The following is a 12,446-nucleotide window of genomic DNA, read 5'->3' as shown; positions in this document are numbered from 1 at the left end:
CCGACAGAAAAGTCTCTAGCACTCCCTTAATTAAGAGGCATTTCTACCAGCAGTGGCATTAGTAATAAATTCCAGGTCTGCACCTTTACCACATTTGGGGGCCCCTCAGGCCAAGAGTAGGAAGCAGTTAGAGTTGACAGCTTTCAAACCAAAGGTTTGGTAATTTAGCGACCATCTGGAATGTGTGATGCTGCACATTTTATCTTCGTTGCGTCTATTACGAGATTCAGGCCAGGGTACTTGCAATAACTCAAAACAAATTATTTGCAAATAAATTGGCATAGCTGTAGCCTTAAATAAAAAATAATGTCATACATTTATCCAAGAATGCTTCTTTGAGTCTCGACTCTTTTATATGAGGGGTGACAAATTATTCATAGGTTATATTCACCCCTGGAATGTCTGGAGGAAACCACGCGTGTGAGGGTATAAGCAGCAAGGCAGGCTGGCAACCGCACCAAGTTCGATTCCTCCCTAAGGCTACCATCGTTGCCGAGTGATATCAGAACCAGTCCTACTTTCCTCCGCTACCTTAACCGACCCACAATGACCAGCATGGGGAGGTATAGTTGAAGATAACAAACCCATGACTGACAAAGCATGAGGAGGACTTTATAGATTTGGCAGATTGAAAATGGCTGCAATATAGATAGACTCGTAACCTTCTTTCTGTACTAACTTCTGCAGGCCACCGTGTAGTTAACCGGAAAAGTGTAATAAGTTTTAACGTTTGTCTTGTTACGGCGGTTTCACTTAAAATCCTTCGGCCTTGTAAAAGCGTATCCAAGCGTTTAGACCGATTAGGTAGCCTTTACTCGTAAAACCCATGGCTAAGGTTTTTCGCGGTCTCGTAACACAGCCCGGGTGTAAATGTTTAAGCAGCCCAGCCACCTGTGAAAACACTTCTTTCACACACACACACATGTGCACACGCGCGCACACACGTGCGCGCGTGTATTCCCTAGAACGACCAAAACTACCAAATTCCCATCCATAATCGAGCATTTGCACACACACACGTACACAATTGCGCCTCAAAGGAGCATTACGTCTTGGTAACTCTAACCTGCTTTTTCAAATGAGAGCGCTTAGGCAGGAACTGGATCGTATATATACCCATGCACAACACTTATCCCTGCGAGGAATATTAGTACATTTACCTCTTAATGTACCTGTTGGGGTCCGAACGCGCTGACAGCAAATGAGATTCGCACATGTGTAAACGCACACATGCATGCACACAGGCAGGCAGGGGCACACTTACGTAATCCTTTGGGGAAAATTAAATCTAACCTCCTTTTTCAGATCCAAACTCACGCATGCATGCACGCACCAACATGTACACACACACATATGCACGCACACGTGCACTTACGTACTTATAATTCACATCCTCCCCCCCAAAAGTTTCCAGATTTCAACGAGCACATGTAAGACAAAGACAAGGCAAAGGTCCCCTGTATAGCATTTAACATCCTGTTCAGGCAAGTTCTATGAGTGAGCATCTATTCAGGCTAGCACGGCACACGAGGGGGTGAGTGGTCAGGACCACGCCCGGCCGCTTTTGTCTCCCCAGTTCAGATGTTTATACACCACACCAAGTACTGTACTGATTTAAGCCGGAGACGACCGAGGGGAGGCCCAAGACCAATTTAAATATTCGCCACTGTTATTGGTCATGAGCGGGAATCGAACTTTGGTCACCGGTTTTGTGGTGCAGTGCGCCAACCTCTGCGCCACTGGATCCCACACACAAAACACACACGTGCGTCCACACATTCCCTTGCATCCAGACTCACACACATGCATGCACCAGCACCATACACACAGATGCGCGCTCTCACGAATTTCATACTGAAACATCACATCCTGTCCCCAAAGTTTCCAGATCTGAACTTACGCTTGTAAACACACATACACACGCACACAGACACACACAACCGATCATTGCCATTGCATATTTGCACACGTGCACATTTCAAAACATTTAGGCGCACAGCCTGAGTCGATAGCCGCTCACGGAAAAGGAGGGAAAAGCTGACGGAACATGCAGTACCTTTTGCGAATTGTAATTAAGGCTCAGAAATAACCAAGCGGAGGTTTTTTGATGAACTACTCTCTACAATCGGCAGGGAGAAGCAAGGGAAACTATCCAACCAATCGCAAACGAGCCGTTTAATTTGCACTGACGCCTCCACAAATCATGGTGCATAAAATGCAGCGACCCTTGGAAATGTGTGCGCCATTTATACGTTTTGGCCTGATGGGCTGAAGTAATGATAATAAAATAACCGTAACTTTCTACCCCTTGTTAGTGGCCAAACATGGCCGCAGGACACTCTTGAGAAAGAGCCTCGGGACTCGACGTGGCATTCCCAAGTAAACAAAGTTGCGTTTCGTGTCATTAAACTCCGGCGCAGTAAAATTGTCCTCCCTCTTATTCAGGGAGTGTAATCATGCAGCGGCTCGGAGTCGTTTAATATCGGCCTCCCCCCTGTGAGCTTGCCACACATGGCTGTGAAGTGATTACGTGTAAGCAGGGCCATCCATAGGGGGGTGGGTGCGAGGCCTGGGACAAACCACACCGTGTAGACCCCCCCGACGCCTTCAAACTAAACCGGGAGTATTACATCTGACACCGTGACGTCGCAGGACGGGCCGCCCCCCCCCCCCCAAAACGCGGGGCCCAGGGCAGTCGCCCAGATTCACTGTGTACCCTAGGGATGGCCCTGCATGTAAGAACCGGTATCTTCAAATTCGTGTACGGTGTCCGTTCAGGTCACTCAAGCCAAAATACACAGAGATCACATGTCCACGCCTCGAGTAGACACCGTGTTAGTCGGGCATTTGTTTCGTGTTGCGTGTTAGTGATGTGAATAAGGTATATGCGTCGTCTTGTGTGTTTTGTGTTAGGCACGCGGGTCGTGTTGTGCATTAGTGTGTTTTATGTTAGTATAAGGCATGCGTGTCATTGTATGTTAGCATGTTTTGTGTTAGTAAGGCATGTATGCAATGTTGTGCGTGAGTGTGTTTTGTGTTAGCAAAGCATGCGTGTTATGTTGTGCGTTTTGGCACCGCAATGTGGCACTGACCATTCCACATTCCAATTTCTCCTGCACGGCGTCCGTGCTGCAGCCTGCGCTCCCCCTAGAAGGCTGTGGTCCACAAGTTGAGAACCACTGATATCGGTGTCGTGTGTAATGCGTTCACGTGACCCCCTGATGATCCTCGAAGTGATCACTACCCTGAATTGTGACAATTCATCAGATCATTGAGGTAGTTAATGGGGGTCTGGGGTGCCGGGTTCTTGAAGCCTTACACCCTCACTTTTTCTTACACACTTGATAGACAGTTACCGTATTCTCCGGACTATAAGACGCTCCAGAACGTGAGACACTCCGCCAAGTTTTTATGAAAATACAGGGGGAAAAAATATTGTCCTGTAATCCGGAGAATACGGTATTAATGCCTGGAATTTAAATTATCGAGTGTAAGAAAACTTTTGATTAAGACACCATATTGGTTGGCAGCATACATCATTGAGGTCACAAACGTGGCTGAAAAACTCATCTCCTCGTCCCCAGGAACTGCAGTCTCAAGTCACGTGACCTGTGTTCCAACGAGGTTAACCATACTTAAAGCATTAGCGAACGAACTCAGGGAAAATGCAGTATACATATATATATAAACTCCTTTTGCAAATAAGACAACTGCTTTTGCCGCATTCGTTCACTCATTCATCACGCAAAGTCAACGAAGGGCCGTTGCAGCCAAAACGTGTGACCTCTTGTGACGGCATTCGCATCGACTGCCCTTTTGCTGCCCACACCATTGGGTCTCACGGTTAGCACACACAGCACTTGCAATCCGGAGGTCGGCAGTTCGATTCCGTCTCCCCCGACGCGGCAGTCGCCTCCGTCCTCCCAGCGGTACAGACGGATAAACCCACAGCTGATCAGCAGGTCGCGCTTGATGGGGTAAACAGTGGGAACTCCCACCCCTCTACTAAGTGGACACGCTTCCGCCAGCGTTGGTGCACGCGAGCAGTTGCAGGGCTGCGCCTCTACATTTGTGAATGGGCACTGGAAGGGAGTTGCATTGTTTGAGGATTTTTTACGTTTTAACATAACTATAGTTACTCATATTTAAATGTGGGTTACACTGACATGAAGTCAAGTACACCCCTCAAGTATGCAATCATTATTTTAATTTTAAAAAGTTTATGCCTCTACATGAAACGTGTTTTCCTGCAATGCGTATTCCAAGGCCTTCGTTAAATCTTAATAAATGCCCGTCATTACGAATTATGCTCATATATATATCCTGTACCGGAGAGGAAGCGGTGACGCAGTAGTTAGCGCACCGCGCTATGGACCCGGTGACCTCCCTTTGACTTGCAGCTGTGATTAACATCAGTGACGAGCGACACTTGAACCGGTCATGGGCCCTCCCCACTTAATCAGTCCACACTGTGACCTGCGTAACAAAGTACGGTCAAACAACACCCATGACCGACGCAGCATGGGGGAGGCATTCATCCAGCATTGGATTGAAAAGGGCTGCGAAATATAATAAATGTACAATAATAAAATACTTCGCCAAATGTGCGCACCACAATATAGACCACCTGAAGAGACTTGGCTTGAACAGAGAGATTTGCGCACGACACGAGTGCTTTATTCAGAACTGGCGGAAAGGCTGAGATGTCTCTGTCGCAATCGGCCATTGGAGCGATGAATGTTTTATTGGTTTTCACACGTGGGCTTTTGAGCACGTAAGTGTAATCCGGCTTCACGACACCCGGCACAATTTGGTATCTCGGCTATTAGATGACCGTGTAGCTACGGGAATCGAGCGTTCAAGCCGGAGCAGATTCTTTAACGAAGGGAACGCATTCCGCTCGGACGTGTTCCCTCTTTTGGATGCTACTCCATCGTTAGTCTCGCACTGGTGGCGGCTCCGGGAATCAGGCCTTCAAACCCGAGTGGATTATCTCAGTGACAAACGCCTTCACCACCTGGCCACTCTGTAAACCAGTTTCACAGCAGCCATCCAAAGCCCCCCCCTACCTACCCGCTGCTTCCAATAACTGGAGCGACCGCAAAGACCTCCCTGGTCTGCGCACGTCTCAACGCTCCAACGTGTGTTTTTGCCTCGGCACTCCACGAGCCGGGCTGACCCTGCGGCCCGAAAGGGTTAAAAAATGCGCGCCTCCACCGAGCGGTTGCAGAGCAGTGGTTAGACAGTAGCGGCTGGACGATGGGAGGAAATACCAGCAGTCTTATTACAAACATGTGTGCCCAGATACGCCCCCACCCCAGGCCCTTTTCCTGCTCTCCTCTCCTCTCTAAACCCACACCCCCCACGCCACTCCGCACACTTGGAGCTGTCCCTTCACAATTCATGCTCATCTCCAAGCCAATTTTTGCTTCTTTTTTTCACTTTCTTTCTGTCCCGCTCCCTTTTTTTGCGAATGTTGTAAGGCGAGACGTGACGCAGTGGTTCGCGCCACCCTGTTACGAATCTGCGAAATCCAAGTTCGAATCTCGGCCACAGCCTGCAATGGTTGCGGGTGATGTCTGAACCGGTTCCGGGCTTCCCCTAGATCGACTCAACCTGAATATGTGTGCACCTGGTGCTGCGTTTAAACATGACAATGGGGAGAAACAAAGCGGGCCGGGCGTGGTGCTTCTTGCCACACTGTCTCCTCATGGGCCGTGGCGGCCTTAATAGGTGCTTGCTAACAGCACTTGCTCCAAAATTCTTCCTGGCTTTTATGGGAGATTCTTTGTTTTTCATGCCTGGGAGGTTGCGCTGTAATGGTCAGCAGACTGCTCAGTTGAGTCTCAACGTCTGGGTTCAGTTCCTGGCCGCGCACATCCATCTCCGGAACTTGGCATCTGAACCTGTCCTGGGACCCCGCTAATTTGACTCAAACTTAAATGTCGGTGCCTGTTGTAACTGGGAAGACGAAATGCTGTTCGGTGTGGTGCTGGCTGCAGCGCTCCTTTCTGTTTCACTACAGCCTCATTAAATAGGCACTCACTCACACCACTTGCGTGCAAATGCGATCCACTCTTGAGAATGCTAAACGTTGGGTGGGGAAAGGATTTTTGGCAGTCGTATTTCGTACCTGTTCCATTCATGGGAGTTGTTTGACCGCACCGCCAAAGCGGCACAGAGAGATGCATTCTCAGATTACACCTAGAAACAGGAAGGTATAGATCGGTGGAATCAATGCATATTGGAGAGATGATATTTACTGTTTAAAAATAAATATTAGGTTCGCTTGGGCAGCACACTTTGAAAGGAGAGGCACGGTGGCCAATTCATGACACTGGTGACCAAATGAATGGCTTCCGACGAACAGAGCGCGCCAAAGAGGATGTCTGCCGTGGAGGTGGTTGCGATGAGATCAGCTCATGCGCAGGATTGTGGTCAACTCAATCTTCATTAGCCAGGTCTCAAAACGCTTTTCTTTTTTCCCCGCTCAGCCTCAGCCTGGCTGGCTCTCCGTATGAAGCATTAATTTGTCCAATGTTCCTATAAATCATGGTTACAATCGGGACGATCAACATAAATCGCTGAGAGAGAGAACGTTCTAGGAATTGGGAAATTGCTCAACGTCTTCGAATAATTTGAGTAATTTCTCCTGCATATCAGAAAACAGTGGTGCAATGGTGATAATGACAATAACAACACTACTGATGATGCCAATAATGATGACGATAATGATGAAACTGATGATTATTATGATGATGAAAATGATGACGATGTCGCAGGTTCGTGAGAGACGGCAACAGCTCGAGGTGGAGGCCTTCATCCAGCAGTGGATTGATGGTTGATTGACGACGACGATTTGTGTCCGTGCGAGCAGAAGCACGTGAACGGCTCCGTGCTGCTGACGACGCTGAAGAACCTGAAGCCGCTCACCGAGTACCTGGTGTCAGTCTTCGCTGAGTACCCGGCCGGGGACAGCGAACCGCTCTCCGGGGCCGAGACCACACGTGGGTACCACGCCTGCCTACGGGCAATGCTGCCTTGCCCCAGCCGTTGCCGCAGGCTGCCCGCCCCTGTTCTAGGCCCAGGCTCTCGGCACCTTCTGTTTAGAACTGCGTTTTTGTTTCTTTGGAACTGCTTTTATGTTTAGTTTGTTGTCCTTCCCCCCGCGCACCTCCGAGGTGTGTATGGATGTTTGTTGAATTTATTTTGCATTGTAGCCACACCGTGCTAATTGGAGGTGCGGGGGAAAGGAGAAAAAACTGAACAAAAATAGCAGTTCAACAGAAATACGTTTTCAATCTCGATTTCAAAAGTGAATAGTTCCAGTGGATTCCTAATATCGGAAGAGCGTTCCAGACGGCCGCAGAAAATGCGCATCTGAAATCGTGCGATGCAGTAAATTATGATGATGATGATGAAATCAACTGCTGCCGATTAGCACGGTTGGCTCCGTGCGGTGCGAAAGCAGTTTAACATACACACATGCAAGTCTGTAACATGTGTTTGTGAGGCATGGTTTATAAATAACAAGTCGTGCAGCCCAGCCCGGGAACCCACGCTTGCATTACAAGCGGCCTGCGAATGCTCACCAGTTAAACGATTCCGCTTATTTATTGACCAACGCGTTGAGTTTTTTTACATTACGTCTATGTGTGTATATATATGTCATTATAAGGCGGCCGGGTGTGGTGCTGGCCACTCACCCCTTTGTGTGCTGTGCTGGCTTTCATAGGTGCTGCTCACTAACAGCCTTTGCCCCAACAGTTTGTTAAGGCTATGCAGGGGATTTTTGTATATAAAATTAAATTAATGTTTTACTGTATTCTCCAGATTGTAAGAGCTTTAAAAAAATCTATATATATGCTGGCTAATCAAGTGTTAAGATAATAATTATGATGATGCAATTTTACGCTCCGTCCACCCCCGCTATCCTGACATCTTATTACCTGGGAGGGATGTCTGTGTGATGTGTGGCCAAATTTGTGTAACTTTATTGACACCGTGCACAAATTGGGAGTATGTTTTGCTATCCAGAACGTCTTATAATACGGAGAATACAGTATTCTTGTACACAGATCATTCTTCGTACAATCACTGAACGGTAGGTCGGTCGTTCTTGTCATCTGCCCCATGATTATGGAACTCCCTTCCCCCCAGCGGTCTGTGCTGTCGACTCCCTGCCCCTGTTCAAGTCCAGGCTCAAGAACTTCCTTTTTATTCTCTCGGCCTCTGACTGTCTCTTGTCTATAACTGATGTGTGGTGTGTTATTCGCTTATTTCTCCCCAGTGATGCAAATGTCCTGCTGTTCCACACAGCATTTAGACAGTGTATGTATATTCCCAGCTCATCCGGCAATGTAATTATATCACTCTCAACCCGCCAGGCATGTGCTACCCCTACAATAAGCCACATGTCTAACGTTAAACGATTGCACAAACCGGTGGCGTAGCGTGGTCGGCAAAGGTCCTGGTGCATGGGATGAAAAAGGGAGTCCGCTGCCCAAAGTTTGCCCCCGCCCCCTCTTCATAGCCCGGTGGCCCTGGTGCCCCTTTGACCAGTGGACCCCGGTACAGGTGCACCGCCTGCACACCCGATAACCCCGCCGCCGGAACTCAACCTTAATCCTATCAGGAGATGGAAAGAAAAAAAATCAGGCGAACACCATGGGAAACAGCAGCAGACTGCCTCTGCCTCCAAACGTAAATACGCCCACCGTTTCCGTACGGTCGTCTTTGAGATGCAGCCTCGTTCAGAAGCAATGGTCATCAACCTTGTTGGTATGGCAGCCCCCCAAACAAAGGCCACTGGTCCCCACACACTCCTGCTCTTCCCCCACCCCCTCCAACCTAGCCCCCACAACACCCTCCCCTCCCAGGTTTCTAAGGCCACGATATACAGGTGACGTGTCCAAGCTTGGAGTCAACGTGGTGTTCTTGTGTTTTTGCGTGAGCTAAGGCACGTGTTTCATGTTGTGTATCCGTGTGTTTTGTTGCCACGATGTTGCACTGCCATTCCCTGTGCGCATTCGAGATTTCCCCTGCTTGGTATCCACGTCGCAGACAAGTTAAACGCTACGAACTCTAAAACTATTCAGCTCCCAACACCCATCTGCAATCGTTGTTTCCCCAGTGCCGCTGACGGTGCCCCGCGCCCTGCGTCTGTTGGACGTCACCGACGCGAGCATGCGGGCCACGTGGGAGCGCATCCCAGGCGCCATCGGCTACTCGCTGCTCTACACGCCAGCCTCAGGGGGGGGCAGTAAGGAGGTGACAGGCGATGGGGGGGGCGGGGGGGGGGGGTGAGATATAACGAGGAACATGGTTCAGAGAACATGTGCAGATTAAAGGCACAAATTCTAAAACATTGGGAAAAGTGAGTGGGGATTGGGCAGGACGCGTCGCTAGAAGGGATGATGACGGCCAGTGGTCATTAATAATGGCGCAGCAGCAGCCGAACACGTAAAGTGTCCCAGAGGATGTCCGTTGAGAAAGATGGATTAATGGAATCGGCTCGTGTGCGGGTGCTAGGTGAATTATTACAATTTTTGGATTGTGGGAGATGTAATGGCTTGGGGAGGTATTCATCCAGCAGTGGATTTACCGTGGCTGATGTTGTGTGTTGAGAAAAGCCTGTTGAGACCAGAGGTCTCGTTTTCAAGGAAGACCCGGGTCCAAATAATGACATCATTCATCATAAATTCTCGTGCGGAAATTTAAAACACAGAGCGAAACATACTAGCAGGAAGCCTAACTGCAAACAGTTTTTTTAAACGCATGTACCAGCAACCAAATGAATGAAGTTGCCACGAGGATGCTGGCTGCAACTGCCAGTGAAACGTCGTACCAAATCGTTAAACTTTGCAGATCGCTCTCTAACACACATTGGTGTGCTGGGGCAGTAATAAATTAACGCTCCATGGTTTACGCAACAACTTTATTTATTTGGCTGCGTCGTCGGTTGGAGGAGTGTGTACCACACACATTGGCAATTTATTAATGTGACAATCCCATCTCAAAAATCAATAACGAGTAGATTTCTAGAGTGTGCTACAGGGGCCCAAACACGCCGCTGTGTTGTCACATCCGTAGGCGATGACGTGCGTGTACTACGAGCACGTTGGCTTGCGTGCAGCGTGCGCGTGATGCGCGCTCGCATCGCGCATGCCAGTTGAGTTTGCCCGCGTTTGCGGATGCGTCACACCCCGGGCCCCCCCTCCCCACGCTGTGCATGCAGGTGGACGTTGGGCAGGACCAGGAGGAGTTGCAGCTGACGGAACTCCTCCCGGGCACGGAGTACACCGTGTCGCTTGTTGCCCGCTACCCGGAAGGAAGGAGCGAACCCCTGCGCAAAAAAGAGAGCACTCGTGAGAGACGCCACAGACACAGACAAAGATCCCCCCCCCTCCGCCCCCTTTGCCTCCCTAGTTGCGGTGTTTTTTTACGCACCGTACCAGGTACTCATTTGAGGCTGAGTCGATCCTAGGTGTAGGCCCAGTACCAGTTCAAATATAACCGCCACTGTTATTGGTCGTGAGTGGTAATCGAACTCGGTGTCGCCTGGTTCGTAGCGCAAGCGCGCCAACCACTGCACCACCGCCGCACACGCACTCTGCCTCGCCGCCACATGTCCACAGCAGTGCGGCCATCCTGTGCAAGCACGTGCTGCTAGAAATACTTGAACTGTCACAAATTCAGTCTGTTCTGAATGCTGGTCTTGTAGCAGCTCCCTCGTAGGGAGTTTCATCAGTCCGTGAGCGTGCAGACGTACAGCTGTGTTTTTTTTTACCAAGCCTGATAAGGAGCTTTCAACACTGTGCGGACCATGGAGGTTATTTTTACATACTTCACCTTGCTGGTCAGCCCTGGTTGGTGAAAGCCAGCAGCATAGACGTTAAAGCGCAGTATAGTACGTGAATGGATTTTGTTGCTGTAACAGTTCACCCTCTGCTCTCAATCCTGAGCTTGTAACAATTAAATGAGGCTCTCCCTTCTTCTTCATTCCTCCTGCATTCCCTTAGAGATTTCCCCAGCATCCATCTCCGCGTGCTCATCTCTGCCTTGTCAAGCACTCTTTCTCCTTTCCTCCGTCAGTGCTCGCATCTCTGCACCGTGTAAAGTGACACTGTAGCACATTATCTAATACTCCCTCGCCACATCCCCTCCATGTTCTGTCTGGTGACGCCACACGTCTTGTACCCACGTCCCATGTCCTGCGTCCCATGTTTTGTGTCCCATGTGCCCATGTTCTGTGTCCCATCTCCTCCTGTGTCCCATGTCCCTCACGCTTTTTCCTGTCTTTCTTGCACAGTGCCGGCTGTGACTCGTTGGCTGCGCCTGTCGGACGTGACCCACAGCACGATGACCGTGTCCTGGCAGCCGTCGCTACGGCCGGTGCAGCACTACCGCCTGCGTTACCAAGCCGCAGGCGTCGACCCAGAGGAGGTCAGAAGTTACGGACAGGGCAGGGGGGGTCACGACCTTGTGCTTTCCTCCAGGACAAGAGGCCAAAGCCACCCGTGTCAATCCGTGGTAACTTCGGTTATCCTACAATTGGACTTGGCCTCGACCATGGAAATGTGGGATTTCCACCAATGGCTACGGGGCCACGAGTGGAAATGGGCATGGGGAGACACTTTAACTTGGTTCGCCTATCGTTGTCTTCTGGTGCAAGTTTAGGGCACGGACCACGCTCGCGACGAACATTGTCGGCCTAGGCCAGAGCTGCGCCCTGCCACGTTTCACACGGGCCACCGTGACCGCCGTGCGTCTCCCTGAGGAGTGTCCGCTCTCCCCCCCGCAACCCTCGTGCGCAGGTCGTTGTTGACGCGAGCTCCACTTCGACCGTGCTGAAGGACCTCATCTCCAACACGCGCTACAACGTCACCGTGACGACCGTGATCACTCAAGGAGACATTGAGCCGCTGACGGGGGCCGAGACCACACGTACGCGCACACGCATATATATTTGCGCGATCTAACCCAAAAACCTCTGTTATAGATAATAAGCTTACGTGTTAAACTGCACACACACAAAGACAAAGATCTCCCATTTGGCCTTTTAATAGACAATCGTGTCAAGTGCTGTTAGCACTTGCTGGCTAGGCGCAGCCCTCGACAGGGCCCCGGCACGACTCAGTTGTAGAGTGGAAATAAGGGCTACAGCTCTCCCGGCTAAGCGAACTGCTGTCGTGATGGTGCAGTTGTGAGCTCTGTGGTTTGATTGCTCTACCCTGCCTGTGGTTGGGGGGATTGTCGCGACAGTGAGGAGCCCCCCTCCGAGGAACATGCGCTTCTCGGAGGTCAAGAAGGACTCGTTCCGCGTCACGTGGGACGCGGCCGCTCCCGACGCGCAGCTCTACACCATCCGATGGACCCCGCGCGACGGAAGCCCCTCCAAAGAGGTGTGCAGCACCAAGACCTCAGAGGCTGCTCTGCCAAAAAAC

The 12,446-nt window shown here is 50.2% G+C and overlaps 1 protein-coding gene across 1 annotated transcript in view; it reads left to right on the top strand.

Moving 5' to 3' along the window:
- LOC133340919 (collagen alpha-1(XII) chain-like) overlaps positions 1–12,446 on the top strand; it is a 130,677-nt gene that overhangs the window by 71,208 nt on the left and 47,023 nt on the right. Inside the window, exons 23-28 of the mRNA XM_061549414.1 lie at positions 6,878–7,007; positions 9,134–9,270; positions 10,238–10,367; positions 11,312–11,445; positions 11,817–11,946; positions 12,265–12,404. Of these exons, the coding sequence (XP_061405398.1) occupies positions 6,878–7,007; positions 9,134–9,270; positions 10,238–10,367; positions 11,312–11,445; positions 11,817–11,946; positions 12,265–12,404 (801 nt within the window). The remainder of the gene's footprint in view (positions 1–6,877; positions 7,008–9,133; positions 9,271–10,237; positions 10,368–11,311; positions 11,446–11,816; positions 11,947–12,264; positions 12,405–12,446) is intronic.

The sequence above is a fragment of the Lethenteron reissneri genome, chromosome 10, assembly GCF_015708825.2.
Source record: "Lethenteron reissneri isolate LAM-NWPU_2019-01 chromosome 10, ASM1570882v1, whole genome shotgun sequence".
In the NCBI taxonomy this organism is placed as follows: domain Eukaryota; kingdom Metazoa; phylum Chordata; class Hyperoartia; order Petromyzontiformes; family Petromyzontidae; genus Lethenteron; species Lethenteron reissneri.
Note: the sequence above shows the minus strand (reverse complement) of the source record. Positions and strands in the feature narration are given on the sequence as shown.